At 46.7% G+C, this 27,955-nt stretch overlaps 2 protein-coding genes across 2 annotated transcripts in view; one reads left to right on the plus strand and one right to left on the minus strand.

Annotated features, from left to right (window-relative positions):
• Positions 1-1,716: 1,716 nt before the first annotated feature.
• On the minus strand, positions 1,717-9,125 carry Pgam1 (phosphoglycerate mutase 1). Its single transcript, XM_057777504.1, has 4 exons — positions 8,832-9,125; positions 5,147-5,421; positions 4,076-4,256; positions 1,717-2,992 (listed from the first exon to the last, which is right to left on the minus strand). Exons 1-4 carry the CDS (start codon positions 8,968-8,970, stop codon positions 2,823-2,825), a joined length of 765 nt encoding a protein of 254 aa, XP_057633487.1. The 5' UTR covers positions 8,971-9,125; the 3' UTR covers positions 1,717-2,822.
• A 17,228-nt stretch (positions 9,126-26,353) lies between these two features.
• Rrp12 (ribosomal RNA processing 12 homolog) overlaps positions 26,354-27,955 on the plus strand; it is a 36,576-nt gene continuing 34,974 nt past the window's right edge. The window contains exons 1-2 of the mRNA XM_057779198.1: positions 26,354-26,574; positions 27,147-27,376. Coding sequence (XP_057635181.1) covers positions 26,436-26,574; positions 27,147-27,376 — 369 coding nt within the window. The 5' untranslated portion in view covers positions 26,354-26,435. The remainder of the gene's footprint in view (positions 26,575-27,146; positions 27,377-27,955) is intronic.

Raw genomic sequence — 27,955 nt, forward strand, 5'->3', positions numbered from 1 at the left:
TTTGGAGTCCTAGGATCCAAGCCCAGAATTGGAAACAGTTCTTTTGTACCTTTGATCTAGTTTCCCACATCGGTGACACTTGCAGAGTTTTAATATATTGGGCTGGAGGCTCAGAGGTAAATATAGAAGGAAGGAGAAGAGAAAATAAGGTCCATTGTGGTGCTACAAAGCTTAATCTCAGTACTCAGGAGGCAGGGGCAAGAAGCCAGCCTGGTCTACATCCTGAGCCTGGAAAGAAGCAAGTGAGGCAGGCTCAGCGCTTAAGAGCACTTGCTGCTCTTGTAGAGGACCTGAGTTCAGCTCCCAGCACCCATCCAAAGCCCTCTTCTGACTACGGTGGGCACCAGGCATGTATATGGTACACATATGTACATGTATTTTTCCATACATGTAAAATAAATATTAAAAAGTAATTCTAGGTCAGTGAGCTATTTAAGACTTTGTCTCAAAAAAGAAAAAAGCAGGAGTTTAAGGTTATCCTCAGCTAAAGTAAACTCAGTGCCAGACTGGATGATGGGAGAATGTCTCAAAGCCGTACCGTTGGGTGTTGACAGTGAGAGCCATGACATTTTCACCTCTCGGTGTTTAGTTAGAATCTCAAGGTTATTTTGAAGGGTAGATAAAATTGCTCTGAGCATACTAATATGGGAGGTCATTGTATTTGTTAAGTATCTGATGCATCACATCTATAATATCGGGGGAAAGCTTACATAGTTTGTCTTTTTGCATGCCCAATTACTTTGCAGAACTGATTCCTTGAAGTACAATGTTGGTTCAGAATGTGCAGTGCTTTTGCTACCCGGGAGGCCAAGGCAAGGATTTCTTGAACTTAAGGTTTTTAAGGTTCTGTCTCTTAAAAAAAAAAAAAAAAATTTTTTTAAAGACAATAAAAGAGGGAGATGGAAGGAGGGGAGGAAGTGGAAATTTTGAATGGTATTATTTATAAAGCAATAAAAATTTTAAAAAAGACAGTAAAACCCCACAACTTCAATTTTGATTAAATTTTTACCTAATGCCACCTAGTAAATGTGCTAGGAGTGAAACTTCTTGGCATCAGTTTTACATTTTCCTTTATTTCTGAACTTCAGTGACCCTGGCCTGTAGCACTAGCTCATCGTATCTTACAGATGTGTAAAACAAGGTTTAGAATGATCAGTTTAGGTTGGGCGGCGATGGCACAAGCCTTTACTCCCAGCACTTGGGAAGAAGAGGCAGGTAGATCTGAGTTTGTGGTCAGCTCAGTCTACAGAGTGAGTTCTGGTACAGCCAATGCTACACAGAGAAACCCTGTCATAAAACCCAAAGAAAAAGCAGGCCTAGGGATGTAGCTAATGGCTAGGCCTATGTGGGTTCTATCTTCAGCACCAACTGTGTGGATACAAAACAGAACAGAAGAGCCTGCTGTGTATTCGTTTCAGTTCCCAACCCTGCAAGGAAAGACAGACTAGAAAGCCCTTATGTTCACCTAACCAGTGTGTAGCATGAATTCTAATTGGTATTAATAATACAAACTCAGCCAGGCGGTGGTGGCGCACGCCTTTAATCCCAGCACTCGGGAGGCAGAGGCAGGCGGATCTCTGAGTTCGAGTCCAGCCTGGTCTACAAGAGCTAGTTCCAGGACAGGAACCAAAAGCTACGGAGAAACCGTCTCAAAAAAATCCAAAAAAAAAAAAAAAAACAAACAAACAAACTCAGAGGCCGGATAGTGGTGGTACGCGCCTTTAATCCCAGCACTCAGGAAGCAGAGGCAGGCGGATCGTTGTGAGTTCGAGGCCAGTCTGGTCTACAAGAGCTAGTTCCAGAACAGCTAGGACTGTTACACAGAGAAACCCTGTCTCAAAAAAACCAAAATAATAGTAATACAAGTTCAGGGGCTGGAGAGATGGCTCAGCAGTTCAGAGCACTGACTGCTCTTCCATCTGTCTTAACGCGAACTTAAAACTGCATGCTGAGGTCTCCCCAGATGATAGGTTTAACATATCAGACAGTAAACTATTGCACATCACTCCTTTATTATACTGATCTGGAAAAGAAGATTTAGTATGCCCAAAACAAGTTCTGGACCCACACGGTAGGGTCAAGCAGCTGGAACATGATTCAGACAGCGAAAGACAAAACCGTGGACATGATCAAGGGGCACTTCACCTCTACAAGACAAGGCAGAGGGGTCCTAACACACAGTAAGAGACACTCCTGTCCCTTGAGGACAAGGAGTTTATCCCACTTGATATGAGGAATGGCTTATTTTCTGGTGACCACATAGACTATTTCAATCACCACTAGAAACCTCAGAGGGGTTTTTGTGTACTGATAAATATGTATGTACTTCTGTTTTTGTAAAAGTAAATGTAACACATAGACTTGACAGGATTGATCCCAACCTTCGGGGGCCAGCAGCTCCTTTAGGCTCAGAGAGGAAGTGACTACAGCCCCAGTTACCTAACTGCAGAAGAGTGCAGGACAGGCTTCTCACTGGTCAGGCCACAGCATGGTTCCTCCCTGACCTCCTAAAGCAGACCCTTGTAAACAAAGGACTAAGAAACCTGTAATTACTACCTCTCAATTCTCCTGGGAAGAGGAACTGTCCCTGGATGTGGACCAAGAACCTGCACCCTAGAGATGTTACTCTGACTAGATTCTATGAAGGGAGTGGGTGCAGGGGATAAAATACTAAAAATGGGAGCCACGGGTCCCCATCTGCAGCTACAACTTAAACTTAAGATCCTAAACATGGAGTCAGTGACGTGACGGGTGCTGGGAAGGGCGCAGGAGGCAGACAGGCAGGGAGGAGGGTCTCGGGGCAGAAATCTGTCTGAGCGCCTTCACTTCTTGGCCTTGCCCTGCGCGGCCACAGCTTCCATGGCTTTCCGCACGGTCTCTTCATCTCCCAGGAACTGCATGGGTTTAACGGGCTTCAAGTTCTTGTCCAATTCATAGACAATGGGAATGCCAGTTGGCAGGTTCAGCTCCATGATGGCCTCTTCTGAGAGACCTGAAAGAGCCACCATCCATGTTCAGCCACAAACAAGAGTCCACACACAAACCCCTTCAGGTTACTCTTCATCTGCCAGCGGAAAAGCACTTACATGGGAAAAAACGTCTTTTCTGATCTAGTGTATTAGTGGACCTGTTCCCCCCAAGTATGAGTAGCCCCCAGTTACAACTTCTCAAGACTCTAAAGATTTTGAAAAAGAATGAGGAGCCAGGTGGTGGTTGGTGCACACCTTTAACCCCAGCACTCAGGAGGCAGAGGCAGGAGGATCTCTGTGACTTCAAGGCCATCCTGGTCTACAAAGCAAGTTAAAGGGCAGGCTCCAAAGCTTCAGAAAAACCTTGTTTCAAAAACAAGCAAAATAATGAGAAGGCACACCAAGATTCTATGGCAGGCCACCAACAAACTGCAGAAAGGCACACTACAGGTATCTCTACCAAGGTAGGATATAGAAAGCAACACAGACAGGGCAGGACTGTGTGCTTCTCAGTCCATCTACCTGCCAAAAATTAGTCTGGGCAGCTAGGTCCCCAGAGAGAAACAACTGAGATTTATACTGAGTCAGGTTGTGACTGCAGTTTGAACTGACACTCCTAGAGCAAGGGGGCATCTCCAGCCTTCAGTGCATACTTAGCACACGGCAGTTCTGAATTGAGTCCTTGTGTGTAGAGCAGAGTGACTGTCCTGCTTCAGCCTCTCTGGTATTGGGATTGGACTGCCACATCCAGCTGTCAGACCATATTTTGAGAAAGATTTTCCTTATGTACATCTGTACTGTCTGTCAGAGCTTTCCCAGAGTCTCCTTGCTACAGAGTCAGTCTGACTGACTGGTCACAGATGAGCTTAGGACTAAGGTGGGCCACCTTCTATTGTCCTATAAGAAAGTGCACAGCCGGGCAGTGGTGGCGCACGCCTTTAACCCCAGCACTCGGGAGGTAGAGGCAGGCGGATCTCTGTGAGTTCGAGGCCAGCCTGGTCTAGAAGAGCTAGTTCCAGGACAGGAACCAAAAAAAGCTACAGAGAAACCCTGTCTCGAAAAATCAAAAAAAAAAAAAAAAAGAAGAAGAAAGAAAGTGCACATACCCTCCAGATGCTTGACGATCCCCCGAAGGCTGTTGCCATGGGCCGCAATCAGGACTCTCTTCCCCTCTTTGATCTGAGGGACAATCTCTTCATTCCAGAAGGGCAATGCTCTGGCAATAGTGTCCTTCAGGCTCTCACAGGACGGCAGCTGGTCCTCAGTAAGGTCTGCATACCTGCGATCCTAAGCCACAAAGACTTATTTCCAGGCTACCCGTTATCCCAAGCAGCATCTACACAGAGCTTTCATGTGTATCCATTCTACCTCTCAGCTCTTGAGGGAGTAAGTACTAGTGAAGATTTCAAAGATCCAGAACACAGCTAAGAACTTGAGAAAGAGGATCCGGTCACCATCCACATTCCCAATCCAAAACGTGTAACTTACAAGGGGAGGTTTAACAAAACAATTATGCTTCCTAATTCACTTTAGTTAGCAGTTTAGTTTTGCATATAAAGATGTAAATAAGAGGACTGGAGAGATGGCTCAGTGGTTAAGAGCATTGCCTGCCCTTCCAAAGGTCCTGAGTTAAATTCCAAACAACCACGATGGCTCACAACCTCTGTAATAAGGTCTGTTGCCCTCTTCTGGCCTTCAGGCATACATGTAGACAGAATATTGTATACATAATAAATAAATATTTAAAAAGAAAAGATGTGAAAAGGAGGAACTCCTCTCAGATATGTCATCATCACCTTCCAACTAAATCTGGTAACAATTGAGGGTTATTATTTAGCAAAAGGGACAGGATGGTAATTATCTTATCATAAATTAAAATTATAAGATTAATGATATTAGGTAGACCCACAAAAGAGGCCCTGGGGCTGGAAAGATGGCTCAGCTCAGGGCACTTGTTGCTCTTCTGGGACTTGGATTGGTTCTCAGCACTCTAGCACCAGTTGGGAGAACCCATGTCTTCTTCTGACCTCCAAAGGCACCCGACACACATGGAGTGCACATAAAAACATGCAGGCAAAACACCCAACCACATAAATTTGGAAGATAAAAATGAGTGAAGTCCATGCTCTAACCCCTCCTGATGCTCACTGAGTGACCACAGCTGGATTTGACCATACCTTACTGATGTTGCTGTAGAAGGGATGGTCAGGCTCCATTGGCGGTGGTGGGACATCGTAAGATCGCCTCCAGATCTTTACCTGTGCCTCACCATGCTTAGCAGCAGTTTCTGCTTTATTGAGACCAGTCAGACCCCCATAGTGTCGCTCATTGAGGCGCCAGGTCCTCACCACTGGCAGCCACATCTGGTCAATGGCATCCAGGACTGTCCAGAGGGTCCGGATTGCTCTCTTCTGCACGGAGGTGAAGCAGATGTCGAATTCATAGCCAGCATCTAGAAATTAAGAAGGGCCAGATGAGCAAGGTACAGTGATGTACACCCTTAACCCCAGTTCTAGGGAAGCAGGACAGGTGGGTCTCTAGTAATTCCTAACTATATAGTTATCCAACTAGCCTGAGGACTGTGCAGCTCATTCAAATACCTAAATGTTACACCTAAACATATTCTGAATGTTTCAATTGAGAGAAGAGAGGATCATAGGCTTGGTCATCCAAGTTCAATCCCCAGAACCCCATAGGGTTAAAAGGGTGCTGGCCACAAGGTGCCCTGACCTCTACACATTGCACCACCCTTGGCATGTGCATGGACCAGCACACACAAAATATATGAATGGGCTTACAAAAAATGTTAAAGGGGTCAGTCGCTGGCGGCACACGCCTTTAATCCAAGCACTCAGGAGGCAGAGGGAGGTGGATTTCTGAGTTTGAAGCCAGCCTGGTCTACAGAGGGAGTTCCAGGACAGCCAGGGCAACAAACAGAAGCCCTGTCTCAAAAAAAAAAACAAGGGCTGGAGAGATGGCTCAGTGGTTAAGAGCACCGCCTGCTCATCTAAAGGTTCTGAGTTCAATTCCCAGCAACCACATGGTGGCTTACAACCATCTTGTAATGAGATCTGGTGCCCTCTTCTGGCCTGCAGGCATGCATGTAGGCAGAATACTCTATATGCAATAAATAAATAAAAAAATAAAATAAAATAGAAATAAGCATAAATATTGAACTCTTCCTAATTCCTAGCTAACCTTTCTAGAGGGCTCATCATTGGTCCTACACCAAACTATGATTGTCTGCATTGGTATCCTACAAAGTTATAATCCTCTCAACCCATTTTTACCAGATTAGGAAACTTTTTAAAATACAGGAGTTGGGCACGGTGGCACATGGAGCCAGGGTGATCTTGAATTCAAGGCTACCTCGGCTTGTCTTTAAAATTGTTAATTAAGAAGCTTTCCCTTAGCCGGGCGATGGTGGCGCACGCCTTTAATCCCAACACTCGGGAGGCAGAGGCAGGCGGATCTCTGTGAGTTCGAGACCAGCCTGGTCTATAAGAGTTAGTTCCAGGACATGCTCCAAAACCACAGAGAAACCCTGTCTCGAAAAACCAAAAAAAAAAAAAAAAAAAAAAAAAAAAAAAAAAGAAGCTTTCCCTTTCCTTATGCCAAGAAACACTCTAGAACACAAGGTTCTCTTCAAAACCAACCACCAACTTTCCTGGGCATTGCTTCATATTGAGATTAGCAACAGTAACAAACGTGAGGTAAACTTTCCTGCTAGGCAGTCAACTGACAATGAGGCCACTGAGACCAACTATTGGGGGGAAAGGAAGATTAATCACAGGAAAACCACAGTCCCCCAAGAGAAAGGCAGACCTCACCCCTTAGCCTCTGGACGAGGCCCTGCAAACTACCATTACATGTCTCACCACCTCCTTAACCAGAAGAGGAAGGTCTCCCCAACAAAAGGCTCAGTCACTGAGATACCCACAGAACAAGCCTCAGCTCCCATGAGAGGCTAAGGGCTGTTTCACTACAATTATTTCCTGTAGCAAGGAGGGCCTCACTTTGGATACAAATAGCCCCTAAGGCAGTGGTCCCCCTAGGACTCTGACAAGGGCGTCACAGGATAAGCAGCAGACACACGCCTCCTTTAGCCTACCATTTAAACCAAAGGATAGCCAGGGATACAATGGTCATAATGTGGCCACTGTTCTTCCAAGGATCCCTTCCTTCCTCAGCTACAGCTGCAAGGAAAGTCTCACTATCTTCCTTCTGGAACCAGATTCAAGACTGTATCAATCCATCGCTGGGGAAACTGTATACATCTTAAGTCTTTTTTGTTACTGTATTACCCACAATCGCCTTCATTCTGGTTTTGCTTTCATTTTTTAATCACGTGGGATACCTTTGGGAGACACTAAAATTTTACATTGGCTTCTCCCCACCCCCACAGGGTTTCTCTGTGTAGCCTCGGTTGTCCTCAAAGTCACAAAGATCCGCCTTTCTTAAAAGTGTGCGCCACCACCATCGGCTTTTCGCTTTGCGCCGGCCTTGCTGTGGTTGAAATTGACCCATGCTCTAGATCCTCCCCTCTCAGCTCCCTGGGTGCTGGAAAAATTACCGGACTGTAGCACCGTGTGCAGTCTCATCCGATCTCCTACAAGTTAATGCTACTAACATTTAAGACCGAGATGGGGTCTATTATTTTCCTGTGAGTACAAGGTCAAGGGCTACCCATCTTACCCAGGGGGCGGACAGTTAACTGTCCCGAGCTAGGCATCAGCCAACTACCACACACCTATGCGGTACTTCGTGCCACAGAGCTAAGGAAAATGGCTTCCTTTCCCAGCACTTCTCTTCCCTAGCCTCTCCTACATAATGTGCGTGTCCAGCAGGCCATCCATCTCAAAGTAGCCTCACTTCCTTGCATCGGAACTTCGTGTCCAAAACCATCCTTCTTTTGCAAACAACCAGGACCCAAATACCGAGATCCTTTCAGCTAAGCATCTAAAAGGGCTGCTGCAATGTCCAAATTGGAAAGATGCAGGGCAGGATCTGCCCAACCACCAATGGCAGCGCCTCTTCGCTCCAGGGATTCTCCTGGTAGCAGACAACAGGATTTGCTTCCTTATTAGCATTCCGAAATCACAGAGGACAGTAGGTGGTGCGGGGCGCCAAGCCTGGATAGGCAAAGGCAATCTTTATCTCCTGGACGCTGCCACCCTTCGCCCAGCCTCCGTCCTTGGCTACCAGCCCGCCAGTTCCTCACTTACTTGTTACTCCACCCAGAAATGGGGCAAGGACACCGGATTAGAGCTAAGTAGTTATGACCTTGGCCGAGGCTTTCCAGCCACTTTTCTGAACTATTAACAGGGGGGCAGAGATAAAAAAGAAGGAAATAAAATCTGCCTGCTTTGTAGCCTGTCGAGAACGTCAACTGAAATCGCCCACTCACATCTCTGGATTCGCTTGGGTCAGTATTTGTGGTACGCTGCTCTCAGAAGCACGCGGGTTTCCACCCAACTCCCAGAACGAGCCTGTGGCCTGCTGCTTTGCCTTGATTCACAGGCTCCCCTCAGGTAAACTTGGGTACCGCAACTGATGTCACAGGACATCCTCTGCCAGCCACCCCAGGCCCTCTTGGTACCCTAAAGGGTCCTGGCTGCTACAAGTGGGGCTGCTCAGACTCGAAAGATAGATAATCGCCTAGCGGCATCTGCGCCCTCTTTTTGGCACAACCCCTCACACTCCATCGGGGTGACCTTGAGAAGCGGGCTTCCCACCCTGCGTTCACCTCCACAGATGCAAATTCAGCTAGGGAGGCCGCCCGAGGTGCACGCCTCGAGGGGGTGCGGGGGCTAGGATGGGCCGGCGCGGGCCCCCGCACGCCACACCGCGTCCGGCTCCTACCTCGCAAAGCCTGTCCGCCGCGCTTCGCCTCCTCGTGGCCCGCCGGGCTCAGGTCGGCGTCGTACCAGCCGCTGAAGCGGTTCTCCAGGTTCCAGGCGCTCTCGCCGTGCCGGATGAGGACCAGCTTGTAGGCGGCCATGGCGATAGGCAAGGGGATGCAGCAGAGACTGAGGCTCGCTGAGATTCCGCTCACAGCCCGCCCCACACTCGCGCCTGCGCACTTGCGCACGTCCGCCCCTCTCCCGCGCACTTTCTTCCCCGAAATCTTTCCATTCGCTCTACAGACCTCCGCCCGCCAAGTATGCGCATGCGCCCAAAGCAAGTTCTGCGACCCGCCAAGGGGGGGCATGGAGTGCTCCGGGGCGATAATGCGCATGCGTCGTGAATAGCGGTACCCGCGTGAGTCCCGGTGGTCACGGAGCGCACGTAAGCCAGGAGGGTGGATCCAGGCGGCGCGCTGACTGCCCAGGGTGCCAGCCCAGCCCCGCAATGCTTCCTGCCGAGGCGTGATCGCTCATCCCGAGAACGGCTCTTTGCCCCGGCGAGATCACAGTCCCTTCCCTACGCAGATCGACTATTGATTGACTCTTCACCTTTTTAGTTGTACTTCGGACACATTGCAAACCCCTCTTAACCTCATTTGTAAAAGTGGTACCTGTCTTCCTGAAACTGCTCTATAAACATGGGTTGTTGCTATTTCTCTTCAATAGAACTGTTTTTCGACACAGAGTTTCTTTGTGTAGCCCTAGCTGTCCTGGAACAAGCTCTGTAAACCAGGTCAGGTCAGCCTAGAACTCAGAGATCCGCCTACCTCAACCTCCCAAGTGTTGGGCACGCCATCGCACTCAGGTCAGAACACTTTTTTTTTTTTTTTTTTTTTTGGTTTTTCGAGACAGGGTTTCTCTGTGGTTTTGGAGCATGTCCTGGAACTAGCTCTTGTAGACCAGGCTGGTCTCAAACTCACAGAGATCCGCCTGCCTCTGCCTCCGGAGTGCTGGGATTAAAGGCGTGTGCCACCACCGCCCGGCTCAGAACACTTTTTTTTAGAAAAGATTGGGTTTTTTTTTCTTTCTTTTTTTTTTTTTAAAAAGATTTTAGGGCTGGAGAGTTGGCTTAGTGGTTAAGAGCATTGCCTGCTCTTCCAAAGGTCCTGAGTCCAATTCCCAGCAACCACATGGTGGCTCACAACCATCTGTAATGAGGTCTGGTGCCCTCTTCTGGCCTGCAGACATACACAAAGACGGAATATTGTATAAATAAATAAATATTTAAAAAAAAAAGATTTTATTTATTTATTATGTATACAGCATTCCTTCCATGTACATCTGCACACCAGAAGGGGGCACCAGATCTCATTACAGATGGCTGTGAGCCACCATGTGGTTGCTGGGAATTGAACTCAGGACCTTTGGAAGAACAGGCAGAGCTCTTAACCACTGAGCCATCTCGTCAGCCCTTTGTTTTCTTTTCTTAATATTTATTTTTGTTTCATGGGTATTGGTATTTTGCCTGCAGGTATGTCCGTATGAGGGTGCCAGATTCCCTAGAATGGGAATTACATACAGTTGTGAACCACCATGTGGATACGGGGAATTGAACTCAGGTCCTCTGCAAGAGCAGCCAGTGCTCTTAACTGCTGATCCATCTCTCCAGCCCCAAGATAGGATTTCTTTGAGTAGTCCTGGCTGTCCTGGAACGCTATAGACCAGGCAAGCCTCGAATATACAGAGATCTACTTGCTGCTCCCTCCCAAGAGCCGGGATTAAAGGTATACACCACTCTTTCAAAACCAGCTTTGTCTACAAGAGACTCTACCTTGTCTCTTCCCAAAAAAACTAGATGGGAAACCAAAATCCAAACGCAAACTGTTTAGGGGTCTCCCCTGCGCTCTTAAGTAGCACCACCACCTCTCCTCTGCCACTGGAGAAGATGGAATTCAGTTTTGGAGCAAATCTTCACACAGGAGTACATAGAACCCAGTGTTTCCCAGCAAGAACCGCTCTCTGAGAGCAGTGTGGGCACAGCCTCAACAGGGAGCTTACCCACAAGTCGCTGAGGAAGTTCTCCCTCTTGCCCAAGTCTCTGAGGAAGTTCTCCCTCTCATCCTCGTTGCAGTCTGTTGAGAGCCAGACCAGTCCAAGATTCTCTCAGAGGGCCTGATGAAAGAACAAAGCAGCGTTAGTTCTGTGGCCTTGTCCGAGAGCACACTTGGCAAGGTCCAGTCTGGGGCTGCAGTCTGGGCCTCCACAGTTTTGGTTCCTGGGAACCTGTTGCCTCCCCTGAAGTACTGTGGTCCCAGGTATTGGTGTTTTGTCTGCATGTATGTCTGTGTCAGGATGTCAGACCAGTTACAGACAGTTGTGAGCTGCCATGTGGGTTCTAAGATCCCTGAGACCTCTGGAAGAACAGGCAGTGCTCTTAACCATTGACCCATCTCTCCAGCCCCCGGGTCTCCATTCTTAATGTTGCTTTTCACACTTGAACTTTTGTTCTCTTGCTTTGTCCCTAATCTATGCCCCCTTACTGACTCCTACAAAATTCTCCTCTTGCCTCATAAAATTCAAGATTTCTGTGCTCTTACCTAATTAGGGTCTTCCATTCTGCAGAAGTTTCCCTTGGAGCCTGAATTCAAATCATGTCTCTGATTTGGCTTGCCCTGGGTGTCTTACAGTGTGCCAGCCCCTTCTTCAGTATCCCCACCTGAGAACTAGGACAGTAATTCACACATATCCCTGCCTAGAGCACTGTTGGGAGAAATACATGAGATGAGCCATGTGACAGACTCAGTGTGTCTCCAGAAATAAACATTAGCAACATTGTAGCATTGTAATTGGTAACAACATTGACTCAGGAATATTATTGACAGAAGACAAAAGAAAAATAATGAGGACACCTGGGAGCACCCTGCAAGCCTGCCACCCAGCAGGATGCCTAGTAAGGTATGCCTGTTTAGCAGGGTGAAAACTAAGCAAACAACTAGAATACTGTTCTCTCTCTCTCTCTCTCTCTCTCTCTCTCTCTCTCTCTCTCTCTCTCTCTCTGTGTGTGTGTGTGTGGTGTTTTCTTTTTTCTTTTTTTTTTTTAAATATTTATTTATTTATTATGTATATAATATTCTGTCTGTGTGTATGCCTGCTGGCCAGAAGAGGGCACCAGACCTCATTACAGATGGTTGTGAGCCACCATGTGGTTGCCGGGAATTGAACTCAGGACCTTTGGAAGAGCAGGCAATGCTCTTAACCTCTGAGCCATCTCTCCAGCCCCCGTGTGGTGTTTTCTTTTGCTGTTTCTTATTTATTCATTTGTTTGGAGACATGGTCTTGCTGTATAACACGTGCTGGATTCAACCTCCCAATCCCCCTGCCTCAGCCTCCTGAGTGTGGATATAGGAGTACACAAGGATTTATCCAGTACAGGCAGTTAGAATTCTTTGGGGAGTAGGCCAAAGGCCTCTGAGCTACCAACCTTGGGAAATCTCTCAGAAACCTGCCTATTGGGCCTCTGGATGGAGCCACCTTCTCCTGTGATTCTGGTACCTTTAAGCTTTGATTAGAGCATTGCATCATCTGTATCTGGGATTGTCAGAGAGTCTTTTTGTTTATTTTTTGTTATCATTTGGAGTTTTATGTTTGTTTTGTTTTTAAATGAGGTCTCTCTATAGCACTGGCTATCCTAGAACTTGCTATGTAGACTATCCTGGCCTTGAACTCAGAGATCTATCTGCTTTTTCTTTCTGACTGCTAGGACTAAAATTGTGCCCTACCAAACCCACATATAGTGGTTTGAATAAAAATGACCCCATAGGTTCATATATTTCAATGCTTAGTCATCAGGAAGCAGGACTACTGTAGATGGAAACTTCTGTCTACTCCAGTCCCACAGCTGTTCAGGCTCAAATAAACACACAGAGGCTTATATTAATTATGAACTGTTTGGCCTATTGCTCAGTTTTATTACTAACTACCTCTTACAACTTAAATTAACCCATAATTCTTATCTATGTTTAGCCATGTGTCTTGGTACCTTTTCTCATAAGGCATTCTCATCTTGCTTCCTCTGTGTCTTGCTGGTGACTGTGTCTCTGCCTTTCCTCTTCCCAGAATCCTCCTAGTCTGGTTGCTCCACCTGTACTTCCTGCCTGGCTACGGCCAATCTGTATTTTATTAAACAAATATGAGTGACAAATCTATATAGTGTACAAGAGCATTTCCCATAGCAGACTAGACTATTTGAGAAGGATTAGAAGAAGTAGGAGATGTGAACTTGTTGGCGTAGGTATGGCCTTGTTGGAGGAAGTGTGTCACTGGGGATGGTCTTTGAGGTTTCAAAAGCCCATGCCAGCCAGTCAGTGGTGATGCATGCCTTTAATCCCAGCACTAAGGAGACAGAGGCAGGCGAATCTCTGAGTTCAAGGCCAGTCTGGTCTACAGAGCAAGTTCCTGAACAGCCAGGGCTACACAGAGAAACTCTGTCTTGTGAAGAAAAAGAAAAAAAAAAAGCTTTATTTAATAAGAGTTCCCATGGTCATAATGTCTCTTCACAGTAATAGAACAATGACTAAGACACCACTTAAAAAATAAAAAAGGAGGAGATAATCAAGATGCCAGATTCATCAGTAATAAGTCAGAGGTGTCCTGTGGAGAGACATCTGTTTTTAGGTCTTGCTGTTTCAGGTATCAGTCAGGTGCCCAGAGAGATCTGGAGAAGAGGGTGGAGAAAGGGGGCTAGAGGCCTTTCTTGTCGTGGTGACCAGGCTTTTAAAGGTTGTGCAGCCAGAATACAGAGTCCCTAGGCAGAGATGGAAACGCGTTAGTGTGCATCGCAGCATCTCAGATCTGAGAAACTTAAACCTATCAAATCAGGGACGCTGCTGCTGCGGCGGCTTCTCCTCCTTCAACTTCTTTTTGTTCTGGTTGTTTTGTTTGTTTCTTTGTTTGGTTTTTCTTTTTTTTTTAAATATTTATTTATTTATTTGTTTATTTATTTATTATGTATACAATATTCTGTCTGTGTGTATGCCTGCAGGCCAGAAGAAGGCACCAGACTCCTCTACAGATGGTTGTGAGCCACCATGTGGTTGCTGGGAATTGAACTCAGGACCTTTGGAAGAGCAGGCAATGCTCTTAACCTCTGAGCCATCTCTCCAGCCCTTTGTTTGGTTTTTCAAGACAGGGTTTCTCTGTGTAGCCCTGACTGTCCTGGAACTCGTTCTGTAGACCAGGCTGGCCTGGAACTCACAGAGATCCGCCTGCCTCTGCCTCCCAAGTGCTGGGAATAAGGCGTGTGCCACCACCAACCGGCCTTTACTTTTATTTTTTCACGTGCATGAATATTTTGCCTGTGTGTATATATACACACCATAAGCATGTCTGGTACTCTCTGAGTTCAGAAGAGGGCATTAGATATACTGGAACTGGAGTTATAGAGGTTATAAGGTACCATCTGGGTTCTGGGAACTGAACCTGGGTCTTCAGCAAGAGCAGCAAGTGCTCTTAATCACAGGTTCCCAAATCAGGAAGATTTATTTATCTTCTTTTTTTTTAAGATTTATTTATTTATTATGTATACAGTGTTCAGTCTGCATGTATGCCTGAAGGCCAGAAGAGGGCGCCAGACTTCATTACAGATGGTTGTGAGCCTCCATGTGGTTGCTGGGAATTGAACTCAAGACCTCTTGGAAGAACAGCCTGTGTTCTTAATCTCTGAGCCATCTCTCCAGCCCCAAGAAGAGTTCTTAAAGTCTAGAGGTAAGCAAGAATAAATTCATGTGTTTTCTCTTTGATACTTTTTTTTAAATCTTATCTATAATGAACACAAGACACAAAAACATGTCACGGCTGATTCTTCTGCCCTCTAAAGCCTGAGCCAGAAGTGGAGAAATATTGAGTTTGAAGCACAAGGCAGATAGATGGCCACTGGTCACAACTTGGGTATAATATGACCTTAATCCTTCTGCCCCTTCCTCCAAACATCCAAGGGGTCATTTGCACAGATCTGGAAGAGCACTGCCCCCCTTCCACCCTGGAGGCAGCATCAGGTGGGGCCACACCGGTTCCTGCTCTTGTGTGGCTAGAAAGTGTCCTCCCAAGTGTACTCTGCCTCCCTCAATGTGCTAATCCACAGATGGGATTTCTATTAAAATTTTAATAGAAAAGAAAAAATAAAGAAGAAAAGAAAAGGAAAAGAACCAAAAAGAGAGGGGGGAAGTAAAAATAAAATAAAAAAAAATGAATCTACTGTATACTGTAGTAGAGAAGAAGAGCTATGGAAGATGGAATTTAACTGGAACAAGTGAGATACTGTGCTGTGCCCTGGAAGGAAGTGCCCTGTCCCAAGGCCCTTTCTTCACGCTTTCTCTGCTTCCTCACCTTAAGGTAAGCTCTTGTTGCCATGATTTGCTGTGTCAGCTGTGGATTGACGCCCTAACCAGACCGTTCTCCACCCCGTCCCTAGCCAAGTCAGTCTCAGGCAAACCTGACTAATACGGTTCCCCTTCTGGGGGATGACCGGGAAGGATCATGCTCGTGCCCTTTGCCCTCATTCCAAAGTCTGGACTCCAGTCAGACTTGAAACTCTGAACTCAACGGACCAAAGCTCCTCTTTTAGAGCCGTGTTTGATTCCTTCAGCTCAGGGCCACTTCCTGGGACCCTAAGAGCTTTCAAACAATGAGCCTGTGGGCTGGGAAACTCAGACATAGATAGGAGCCTCGGCCCCGTTAGCAGCTGCGGTCCTGCGGTACAGAGGAGCGTCTCAGCCTGCCCCCTCCGTTTATTTTCCCACCGAGTACTGCCTTATCAAGTACTGAACATTCGGTGAGGGCCTGATTTAGAAGTGGGGCGAAGCAAGTTATCAGACTCGTGCAAGAAGGAGTGGCTGCCTTTCAGCCCCCAAGATTCCTGTAAAGATGCCACCTGTCTTTGCCTGCAGAGCCATCTCTCACGTTCATCACCAAATGTTCAGCTTTGCGCTGGCTGGGGCGAATACGTCTGCCGCAGAGTGGGAGGAAAGGAATGAGCCGGGCTGGTGCTCAACGTCTCGAGAAGGAGCCGTGCTTCCTTGTGAGATGAAGCTCATGTTCCGGCCCACAAAACATGGCAAAAGGACCAAAGCTGAGCTGGTACTACAAGAAGTGTGAAAGAAAAGCTTCCGGAGGACTCCCCTGACCTCAGGCCCCAGCTTTAGCCAGACATGGCAGTGCATGCCTTTAATCCTAGCATTCAAGGAGGCAGAGGCAGGCAGGGCTGTGATCTGTGAGTTCGAGGCCAGGCCGATCTACATAGTGAGTTCCAGGCCATCCAAAACTGCATAGAATGACCTTGTCTCGAAAATACCAAATCAAGTTACATTGTCTGTCCAATGTAGACAAATCTGCTTGCTTATGGCTGGGAGGGTTGTAGGTATAAATAAGTACAGGTGTTTTGAGTGATAAAAATATCTTCAAATGGAACTGAGGTCATGTGGCAGTATCTTGTGGAGATACCAAAATCCTGAAAGTCAAATATGATGGCAGAAGCCTCTAATTCCAGTACTTGCGAACCAGAGGCAAGAGGTTATGTTAATCCCAGAGATTTAAGGACAAAGACCCCCCCCCATCCAAATCATGGGCAGATTAATGAAAGCAAGTCGTTTTTGATTTGTGTGTGTGTGTGTGTGCATATGTGTATGTGCATGGGTTGTTTCTCTCTAAGATGGGGCTCAAGAGATCTTTATTGGACATGGGGAAGATAAGGGTTTTTATAGGTCAGGAATGGGGAGTTTCTAAATGGGGGGTCGGGCAGGCAAACAGTCAGGGTTACAGAAGCAGGGCATAAGTATAGTGAGTTGGTTAGGGGCCTGGATTTCTCACTTGGAGAAGTGAGTTTGCAAGCTCGGACCCATCAAAGAGCTCCTGGGTGGCAGCCCTCCAGAATCCTCTCCCAACCCCTTCCTGCAGCTTGCTGGGGAATTGGAGAGTTTTGCTGCTTGTTCCTGCTGTGAGAAAACATCCCCTCAGAGACCTGTATGAAGGACTCCCGCCGCCACCTCGTGGCCTCATTTTTCTTCAATGAACCTCCATCCTATCACTTCCATACTGCTGTCTGTCCATGGCAAATAACTTTTCTTTGCATGTTTGTGTTTCATTTTGCTTGTTTGTTTTATTTTTGAGGCAGTGGCTCTCTAGTCCTAGCTTCCTCGAGCTCTCTATGTAGACCAGGCTGGCCTTGAACTCACAGATATCCACCTGTCCCTACCTCCCAAGAGCTGGAATTAAAGGTGTTCGTCACCAAATCTGGCATTAATAGCTCATCTACTAAATGCCTTAGCCCCAAACAATTCATCTCGGTGTCTTCCTTGAAACCCACATCGAGATCTTTCAGCTGGGAGATCTGACCAGGAATGTTTATCTCTGACTTCACACCCACATCTACAAGATGAGAGACGAGGAGCTGGCCTCCTAGGTCCCATTTCTGATTGGATAGGTCACTCCCCTGATCTCTCTGTTGGGAAACTCCCTAGGTACAAGGTGTAAGATGGACATTCAGGATGGACCTCTTAGTTATAGCCTGAGCTCAACTTAGACAGCCCAGAAAAGCCCCAGCAAAAGATCCTATGTTAAAATAAGGCAACTCCTGGAAGGGGGAGTGTTAGGAAATAGAAGTCAATTGAACAGGGGGAGAAAGGACTCTTGGCACTGGAGAGATGGGTCGGTGGTAAAGAGCTTGTACTGCTCTTGAAGAGGTTGGCACCCATCACACGTGTTGGGCAACTCAAAAGTACCTGCAACAGGTCCAGGGCATCTGCACACGTGTGCACTTAGCCACTGGTAAACACAAGCGTATGCTAAATTGAAACTGAAACAAGTCTTTAGAAAAGTACTTATCAGGGGCTGGAGAGATGGCTCAGAGGTTAAGAGCATTGCCTGCTCTTCCAAAGGTCCTGAGTTCAATTCCCAGCAACCACATGGTGGTGGCTCACAACCATCTGTAATGGGGTCTGGTGCCCTCTTCTGGCCTGCAGGCATACACACAGACAGAATATTGTATACATAATAAATAAATAAATAAATAAATAAATAAATATTAAAAAAGAAAAGAAAAGTGCTTATCAGGCCTGTTGTGGGGGCCTATGCCTTTCATCCCAGCCCTCAGGAGGCTGGGAAGATGGATCTCTTTGCCTCTGAGGCCTGCTAACCCCGCCTATCTTTGTTCCTGCCTTGCTATTGGCTGTTTAGCTCATTATTAGGGCCATCAGGTAGTTTAGACAGGCAAATAATCACAGCTTCACAGGGTACGAATGCAGAATATCCAGAGTCACACCCCTTACACTAATATTCCTCAACCGTGCACACCTTTCCATCCCAGCACTAGGGGGACGGAGGCAGGTGGATCTCTGAATCCGAGGAGTGAGTTCCAGGACAATCAGGGCAACACTGAGAAACCCGGTCTCTAAACACAACAACCAAGAGAAAGAGGAGAAAAAAAAACAAAAGGTTTTATCACTGGGAAAGACTGTTATGTTGCCATGACAAAAAATTACCTTTACAAGTTTCAAACTACGCGATCAAAAGACAACTCATCTCTAAGTAGTTGGACGAGGGCAGTTTCTGTCTGTGGTTTCTCTATTAGCAACGGCTAACTAACAACAGTTGACTAACCAGTGGCATAACTCTTCCCCAGGTGGCCATGGACCAGCCTCACACTTCCTCATCTCCAGAACCTCTCAGTTCCTTGCTCCACTCAAAGCCACTGAACTTGAGAGCCATGGCTCTGCCTTTCTCAAGCAACTTTTACTTCAATATGGCCCCTGGGCCTTCTGCAGGGACTGTGTATAAAGTAATGCTAACCTTACATGCACTGACTCACTGTGGTCACAGAACAACCAACAGATTTCCAGACATGGGAACTTTGAAATTCAGTCACCTGTCCCATGTCACACAGCAGGATGTGGCTTCAAATCCAGGCTTCCTAGTACTCAGTAACTATGCCCTGCCTAGGTAGTCCTGAGGAGCTGCTTAGGGCAATAAAGGCTTTCTCCATCCCCAGAGCTAGAGCCCTAAATTAAACATCCAGCCCACAGGCTTCCTCTTTGTTTGGGACAAGAGGCTAACCTTCAATTTCCCTTTCCTACTGTTTGTGTCTTAACAGATTACAAAACCACTGACCTATGGAGGACCTTCCTGCTCCTTCAGGCTTTAGCTCTCTGGGTGTGGCGCTCTGTTCACTCCCTAGGAGTCTCACAGGTGGTTTTTATACAGGCACTTAAAACACGAGCTTCTAATTAGGAGTTGTCTCTCCTGCTTTGGCCCAGTAGTTAGGTCTTGTGCCCTTGGAGAGTCACTGAACCCTTTGAGACCATGTTTTTCATTTGCGAAGTGAGGAGGGTGTCTGTGTTCTCCTTCACTTAAATTATAAATAGTATTCTGGAACTCAAGGCTAGTTCTTTGACTGCACCATGCCTGTCCGCCACGTCCCCAGTGCTGTGCCCAGCACCTTCCTGCCTGTTCCCGTTTAGGTTTTTGTGAAACCTATGAGTTGGCATTTCTTTTTTTTTTTTCTTCAAGACAGGGTTTCTCTGTAGCTTTGGTACCTTGTCCCGGAACTAGCTCTTGTAGACCAGGCTGGCCTTGAACTCCCAGAGATCCGCCTGCCTCTGCCTCCCGAGTGCTGGGATTAAAGGCGTGCGCCACCACCGCCCAGCGAGTTGGAATTTCTTATCATTCCCATTTTACAAATCTGAAAACCTGAGGCTCTGAGAGTGTATTTATTATTCATTCTATAAGTTCTGTTCCTCTAGAAAACCCTGACAAATATATTTAACAAATGCTCATAAACCTTTATATATAAATATATATGATAGGGGGCTGGAGAGATGGCTCAGTGGTTAAAAGCACTGACTGTTCTTCCGGAAGTCCTGAGTTCAATTTGCAGCAACCACATGGTGGCTCACAGCCATCTATAATGAGATCTGGTGCCCTCTTCTGGGGTGCAGGTACAAATGCAGGCAGAACTCTGTTCATAATCAATAAATCTTTAATAAATCAATCAACATATATATATATATGATATTGTCTCAAAAAACCAAATAAAATAAAATTTGTCACAGCCTAAGTTTTGCTGTAGACCCTCCAGCCAACCTGATTTAATTCCTCGAGGCCACATCAGGTGACCTTGACCCAATAAGTAAGCTGGGGTACTTACACAGGCTGCCTGCAGAAGGTGTGGCCAAGATTAAAGATAGATCTTCCCACCTCAAAGATCCAGATTAGAACTGGATCTTCTCACTACAAATGATTTAATTAGGAAAAAATCCCTCACAGGTGTGAAAAGATTCAAAGGCCTACAATTCTGAGCATCTCAGGAATTCAGAGAGGATGAATTTTGAGTAGGCACAGGTTGCTCAGCGAGTCATCAAACACAGAGCAGGGACCAAGGGTTCTGAGCCCAAGAGAGACACAGTCATCAGGTACCAGGACTTGGAGAAAAGCCAGAAGGCAAGGAAAGGACTGTGCTGGAGAAAGGAAGCCTCGCATCCAGGGGAGTGGTCAGAGGTGGATAACCCCACCACAGACCCAGCAAAGCCATCAGAGATGAGAAAGCAGATTTGTGGCAGGTGGAAGAGAGCAGATCAGAAAGTGATAGCTAAGGGATATTTGGGCCAGATCTGACTGCAAAGGCAGACAAGTTTAGAATCGGGCACTGAACACAAAAGTTGGAGGTGTAGCCGATGCCAAAGTTCCTCTGAATGAGGCAGATAAGTGAGACCCAACGGTCTGTTATTCTTCAAGAAAGCACAGGCTGCCTCAGCGATTTGTCAAATAGAGAACAGGGACCAAGGGCTCCAAGCCCAAGAGAGCTGTGGTTGCCTGGTACCAGGGCTTAATGAGGCCAAAAGGCAAGAAAGATGCTAGAGAGACAAGTACTCACTCACGGGAAATGGCCAGAGGTGGAGAAGCAGGGGCTCAGCAATTATGTCAGTGTTAAGTGGAGGAGCCCAGTGATCCATTAGTTGGAGAAGCCAGGCTGTCATGTGGGTTCCAGGGTCCTGGTGTGCCTCAACCTGCCAATGGGCAGGAGGAAGCACGGGGAGAGCCTTCCCAGTCAAGAAACACAGTTGTAATTTATTTTAAAATGGCAAGAAGATACACCATACAGCAAAATCTCATGTTGGAGGTTTACTGGATGAGGACAGAGAAGGGGCAGAGAGGGCGCAGAGACTGGTTTCTGGGGACAAGAGTGGCAGGAGAGGGAGGGAGGAAGAGGAAGACAGGAGGTGGGCAAATCCCACCTTTTAAAAGGGAACAAAATGAATGTGCACAGGAGGTGCTCTTAGTGACTGCAGCTGAGGACATAGCCTGTCAGGACCCCAAGGGCAGGCCAGTGCAGATGCCTCAATACTAGCATTGCAACTGTAACTCCATTTTCAGGAGAACCAACACCCTCACAAAGACATACATACAAGCTAAATACCAATGCACAGAACATTAAAAATAATAATTAAAAAATATGAGTTGAATATAGAAGTGTACACCTGTAATTCCAGCACTCAGCACGCTGAGGCAGGAGGATTGCCAAGGGTCCCAAGAGAAAATGTGCTACATGGCAAGGACATGGTTACCAGCTCCCCCCTCCCCCCAAAAAAGAAACAACAGAAAAGAAAAAATGGAAGAGAAAAAGCAAAGCAAACAAGACTATGACAAGACGATGATGGGGCATGGCTTGACAGTAGACATTTGCAGAGAAAGGAGAGGTTCTGGGTCCAGTTCCTGGCACCATGGGTAGGGGAAAGACTAAAATGGAATCTGAAAAGTGAAATTGAACTCAACACTCTCTGTCCGCCAGTCTCCTAGGCTCTGAGTGCAGTAGTTCCCATGCTCTTCTTTTTCTCAGCCTGACCAGCAGGTCTCAGCCTGTGACCCATGATCAGAGCCGTAGGAGGGTGGTGGAGCTGTCTCTGGAGGATGGGAAGCAGAGATTCAAAATCTGGGACGTCTTCTATGTTCTCTACAGTGATGCCTTGTCAATATTACCTGTCTAGTTTTTAAACAACAGATGGCATTTAAACTCTGATGTCAACGCACAGATTTCCTATTTTTTAAGATCCATACGGCCAGACTTTAGTGCTGGCACACACCTTTAATCCCAGCACTCAGGAGGCAGGGGGATCTCTGAGTTCATGGCCAGCCTGGTCTACAGAGTGAGTTCCAGGACAATGTTTTGAAAAGCAAACAAAGAAATAAAAAATGCATGCAGTTATGTAGACAAATACACAATCACCACTCAGTGAATACATCCATTTAAACCCCTAACATATTATACTATATTGTGCATACTCTCAGCCCTTACCATATTCCACCACATTCCAACACTCTGGAGTCTGTTTTGTTTTGTTTTTTAGAGACAGAGTTTCTCTCCTGAAACAGCTCTGACTGTTCTGGTACTCACTCTGTAGACCAGGATGGCCTCAAATTCACAGAGATCTGCCTGCATCTGCCTCCCATGTGCTGGGATTAAAGGTGTGCATCACCACTGCCCAGCTAGTTTGGAGTCTTTTTTTTTCAAGATTGATTTATTTATTATGTATAGTGTTCTATCTGTCTGTATGCTTGCTGACCAGATCTCATTACAGATGGCTGTGAGCCACCATGTGGCTGCTGGGAATTGAACTCAAGACCTCTAGAAGAGCAGTCAGTGAGTGCTCTTAACTTCTGAGCCATCTCTTCAGAAGTCTTTTTTTTTTTTTTTTTTGGTTTTTCGAGGCATGGTTTCTCTGTGGTTTTGGAGCCTGTCCTGGAACTAGCTCTTGTAGACCAGGCTGGTCTCGAACTCACAGAGATTCACCTGCCTCTGCCTCCCGAGTGCTGGGATTAAAGGCGTGCGCCACCACCGCCCTGCTCTGAAGTCTTAATGTGGTAGATTATGTTTGTTTTTTAAATGACTTTAAATAGAATCACACAATATGAATTCTCTCATGTCTGGAGTCTTTCATTTAACTTAGATCATACCTGCGCATAGCAGATCCCTGCATGTGCTGTGCAGAAACTGCTGTATATAAATGCTGAAATATTCCATCACATATCATTATTTCACAGTTGATCTAATCCATTCTGTTGACCGGCATTTGTTCATTTCTAGTGTTCGACTCTCTCTTTTTATTTTTTTTTTATTTTATTATTTATTTATTTATTTTTTGATTTTCTTTTTTTTTTTTAATATTTATTTATTTACTTATTTATTATGTATACAATATTCTGTGTGTATGCCTGCAGGCCAGAAGAGGGCACCAGACCCCTCTACAGATGGTTGTGAGCCACCATGTGGTTGCTGGGAATTGAACTCAGGACCTTTGGAAGAGCAGGCAATGCTCTTAACCTCTGAGCCATCTCTCCAGCCCCTTATTTTTTGATTTTCGAGACAGGGTTTCTCCGTAGTTTTTGGTTCCTATCCTGGAACTAGCTCTTCTAGACCAGGCTGGCCTCGAACTCACAACGATCCTCCTGCCTGTGCCTCACGAGTGCTGGGATTAAAGGTGTGTGCCACCACCGCCCGGCCTCTCTCTTTTTAGTATGTAAGTAAACATCTCTGTATATAGAAATGAATTGTTGGGTGGTGTAGGCATATAGTTTAGTAGATATTACTAGGAAAGTTAGATGTTATGGTTCGTCCCTGTAATGCCATCATGTAGGAAACAAAGACAGAAGGATTGCTGCGAGTTTGAGGCCAGCATGCGTTTCATGAGACCTGGTCTCAAAACACAAACAGGGAGCAGGCACTGGTCCCTAGATGGCTTAGCAGTTAAGAGTTCATACCGCTCTCACCAAAGACCTGTGTTAACTGCTTGCAACCCCAGCTCTAGGGGATCTGATGCTTCTGGCTCCCGCATGCACCTGCACTCGTGTGCACACGCCATCACACAGTTGTACAGACACATAATTTAAGAAATGAATATCTTGCCGGGCGGTGGTGGCGCACGCCTTTAATCCCAGCACTTGGGAGGCAGAGGCAGGTGGATCTCTGTGAGTTCGAGACCAGCCTGGTCTACAAGAGCTAGTTCCAGGACAGGCTCCAAAACCACAGAGAAACCCTGTCTCGAAAAACCAAAAAAAAAAAAAGAAATGAATATCTTGCCGGGCGATGGTGGCGCACGCCTTTAATCCCAGCACTCGGGAGGCAGAGGCAGGCAGATCTCTGTGAGTTCGAGACCAGCCTGGTCTACAAGAGCTAGTTCCAGGACAGGCTCCAAAACCACAGAAAAACCCTGTCTCCAAAAACCAAAATAAATAAATAAATAAATAAATAAATAAATAAAATAAAAAAAATAAATGAATATCTTTTTCCAAGATGTGTAGCTCTGGCTGTCCTGGAACTGGTTCTGTAGAGCAGGCTGGCCTTAAACTCAGAGATCTGCCTGCCTGTGCTTCCTGAGCACAGGGTTTAAAGACCCGAGCCACCACCAACGAGAAAGAAATACGTCTTTAAAAAGTAATGCTATGGGGCTGGAGAGATGGCTCAGAGGTTAAGAGCGTTGCCTGCTCTTCCAAAGGTCCTGAGTTCAATTCCCATCAACTACATGGTGGCTCACAACCATCTGTAATGAGGTCTGGTGCCCTCTTCTGGCCTGCAGGCATACACACAAACGGAATAGTGTATACATAATAAATTAATTAATTAATTAAAAAAAAAGTAATGCTACCAGTTTTCCAAAGTGTCCATACCAACTTTCCATTTGCAATAGCAGCGCACATAGACAGTGCTGCCCTCCGACCAACATATGCACAACTACCTTCTTCAGCTTTGACTTGTGGGTGGGCACGTGCAATTTCCTTGTGATTTCAACTTGCAAAGCAAATCTAGAGCACCACCAGTTGCTCCTTCTCTCTGCAGGCCAAGATATTTTTGTTTTTATACCTCCACAGGTTTTTGGATCTTGTAAGCACTGCAGCTTGATAGAAAGCTATCCTGGCAGTCGGGAGCCAAGGAATAGCGCAGCGTCACTGTAAGCAGCAGTTCACAGTTTCCCCAGTGCAAGTGGAAGAGCTTTGCTCTGGCAAGGGAGGGTTCCCCAGTGAAGTTGTTACAGCTCTGTCCCCTGAGCTCTAAAGAAGTGTCACAGCTCTGCTTAGGTGGGGAAGGGGGAATGCAACAGCTCACCTCAGACCCCCTGAATTCTAACAACTCTGCCCTGCTGGGGGAAAGCTTCCCCAGTGAAAGTGTTACCGTCCTGTTCTGCTCTGGCTCTGGCCAAAGGTGTTACAGCTGGGCCACTCCTTCGAAAGTGTCACGCTGTGCAACAAGCCAAGAGATTTATTGGGAAGAAAAAAAAAATCCATGAGAGTGGCTGTCTCTAGGGTAAGAAGCATCAGCCAACTGAACAGAATACAGAGTTTATATAGGGTTTCTTGAGGGGCAGAGCTTTTCCAGGGTGGTTTGGGATTGGTGGGATTCTACGCCCAGGGTTTTTTTTTTTTTTTTTTTTTTTTTTTTTAGTTTTTTGAGACAAGGTTTTTCTGTAGCTTTGGAATCTGTCCTGGAATTCACTATGTCGACCAAGCTGGCCTTGAACTCACAGAGATCCACCTGCCTCTGCCTCCTGAGTGCTGGGATTAAAGGCCTGCACCACCACTGCCCGTCACTTTTTGTTTTTTTCTGTACCCAGGGTTTAGTGGGATTCTGCAACCTTACTGTGGGTCAAACTCAGGGATTATGGGATTTCAAACCCTTGATCCTGGGGTCAAGTCAGGGCAGGGTGCTCTTTCCTTGGACCTTTTTACCCTACAACTCTTAATATTTATTTATTGATTGATTGATTGGTTCTTTTTACCCTACAACTCTCAATGTTATTTAGTTAGTTAGTTAGTTGATTTTTCAAGACAAAGTTTCTATAGTATAGCCCTGGTTGTCCCAGAACTCTCTTTGTAGTCCATGCTGTCCTCGAACTCACAGAGATCTGCCTGCCTCTGCCTTCCAAGGTCTGGGATTGAAGGCGTGCACCACCATCGCCGGGCAAAACCCTTTTTCCCTATTGGCTTAACTTTATTGGGTGTTTTTGAGACAAGTTCTCACTATATAGACCAGGCTGGCCTTCAACTCACAGTGATCAGCCTGCCTCCGCTGCCTAGGGGCTGTGATTATAGAAGTATTTATTATGTTACTTTGTTTTTAGACAGGCTTTTGTTAACCTCACAGTGTTTAGACTAATCTGGTTTCAAACTTGCGACAGTTCTCCAGTTTGATGGGAAAATAGGCGTGCTGGCAGCACGCTCAGCTTTAAGAGCAGATCTTTTTTAGAGTAATAGTTTTTGACAGTACGTTTGCTTTTATTTCTTTTTTAGTTCCAAAGAAATTCCTGTTTTATAAGGCTTTCTCCATTGTCAAAAGCCCCGGCGGTGCAGTAGGATCCCACAACACGTAGAATATCAGAACTCCTTTTCTAGGATTAAATCTCAGCGTAAAGAGGAAACCCCAAACCGGATGTTGATTCTTTTTGTCGTAGTAACTGCCTTGAGTCTGGAAGTGACGTCAGAGGAAGAGGCGGCGAAGCCGGCTGAGGACACACGTGGGTTCTGCTATCTCCGGCGTGGCTAGACGGGAATCCTCGGAGCGAGTCCTGGCCACAGTTTGGTCGCCATGGGTCGCACGGGGAAGTTGCCCTCAGGTGTCTCGGGCAAGCTGAAGCGCTGGAAGAAAGGCCACAGCAGCGACAGCAACCCCGCCACCTGCCGCCACCGCCAGGCCGCTCGCAGCCGCTTCTTCAGCCGCCCGTCAGGTAGCCCGGCCGCGGGTTGATTCCGCGGGCGGCGTCTTGGGGGGTCATGGTTAGAATGTCAACCCTGGAGCTCACTTCGAAGGCCGGCCCCTCGAGTTTGACAGATGCGGAAACTGTCCCTAGAAGGGAAATGACTTGTCTAGGGTACCGCGGCGTCAGGCTTGGGATACATAACCATCACTACTCTTGGTGGCTCTTTTAGAGTTGTGTGTGTGGAGGGGGTGTTAGGACCCGAACCCAGGGTCTTGTGCACGCTAAGCAAACAATTACTGAGCCACAGCTTCAGCCTTCGGGTGGTCCCGCACAGTATACGACTCTGCGTCTGGATATTGTTGTGCCTTTAATCTTCAATGCAAGGAAGCAGAAACAGATCTGGCGGTTCTTTTCTCTTGCCTTTAAAAGTTGCAAGCGTACACAACAAGGGCTGTTGTGCGTGTAAGCTGGGCTCAGAATCCATCCGTTGGGGTTGGGGGTCTGAACCCTTCTGGTTTGTTTCTTGGGGATTCTGTTACTTCAGCCAAAAGGAAGGTTGAGGGAAAGTGGGGGTGTTACCCTGTAACTCCGGTTCTCAGGGAAGAGCGACCTGACGGTGGATGCCGTGAAGTTGCATAATGAGCTGCAGTCGGGAACCCTGAGCCTGGGCAAAAGCCGAGCCCCTGAGACGGCCATGGACCAAGACCTGGAGGTGCCTTTCAGTGAGAAGTCCTCGGGCACATTCCTGAGTGGCCTGTCCGACTGTACGAACGTCACCTTCAGCAAAGTGAAGCGCTTCTGGGAGTCCAACTCAGCTGCCCACAAAGAGGTAGGAGACTGGCTCTGGAGGCTGAAGGACAGTAGGAGGGGCATATTCAGGACTGACTTTGTTCCAGCGCTGGTGACAGCATCTGGTGTTTCTGGATGATGTGTCATCTCTCTTAGCATTTGTGCCCTTTACACAGTACCCTCCTTGGGCAGAGTCCACTTTAAAAATGTGTGTGGTAAATGTACATACATAATTTTAAATTTTTATTTTTTGAGACAAGGTCTCCCTGTGTAGACTAGACTGGCCTCAGATTCATAGAGATCAACCTACCTTTGCTTCTCAAGTGCTGAGGCTAAAGGTGTATGTGGCTATGTTTGACAAATTATATATGTATATAAACGTTGTTGTTGTTTGTATTGTTTTTCAAGACAGGGTTTCTCTGTGTAGCTTTGGAACCTGTCCTGAAGCTCGCTCTGTAGAGCAGGTCAGCCTTGAACTGACAGAGATCTGTCTGCCTCTGCCACCCGAGTGCTGGGATTAAAATCATGTGCCACCACCTCCCAGCCAGATTATATATATTTTATTGCGGACTTGTGGTGTGTGTGTGCTACGGGGTGTGCGTGGAGGTCAGAAGACAGC

This window comes from Chionomys nivalis, chromosome 8, assembly GCF_950005125.1.
Source record: "Chionomys nivalis chromosome 8, mChiNiv1.1, whole genome shotgun sequence".
NCBI classification, from domain to species: Eukaryota; Metazoa; Chordata; class Mammalia; order Rodentia; family Cricetidae; genus Chionomys; species Chionomys nivalis.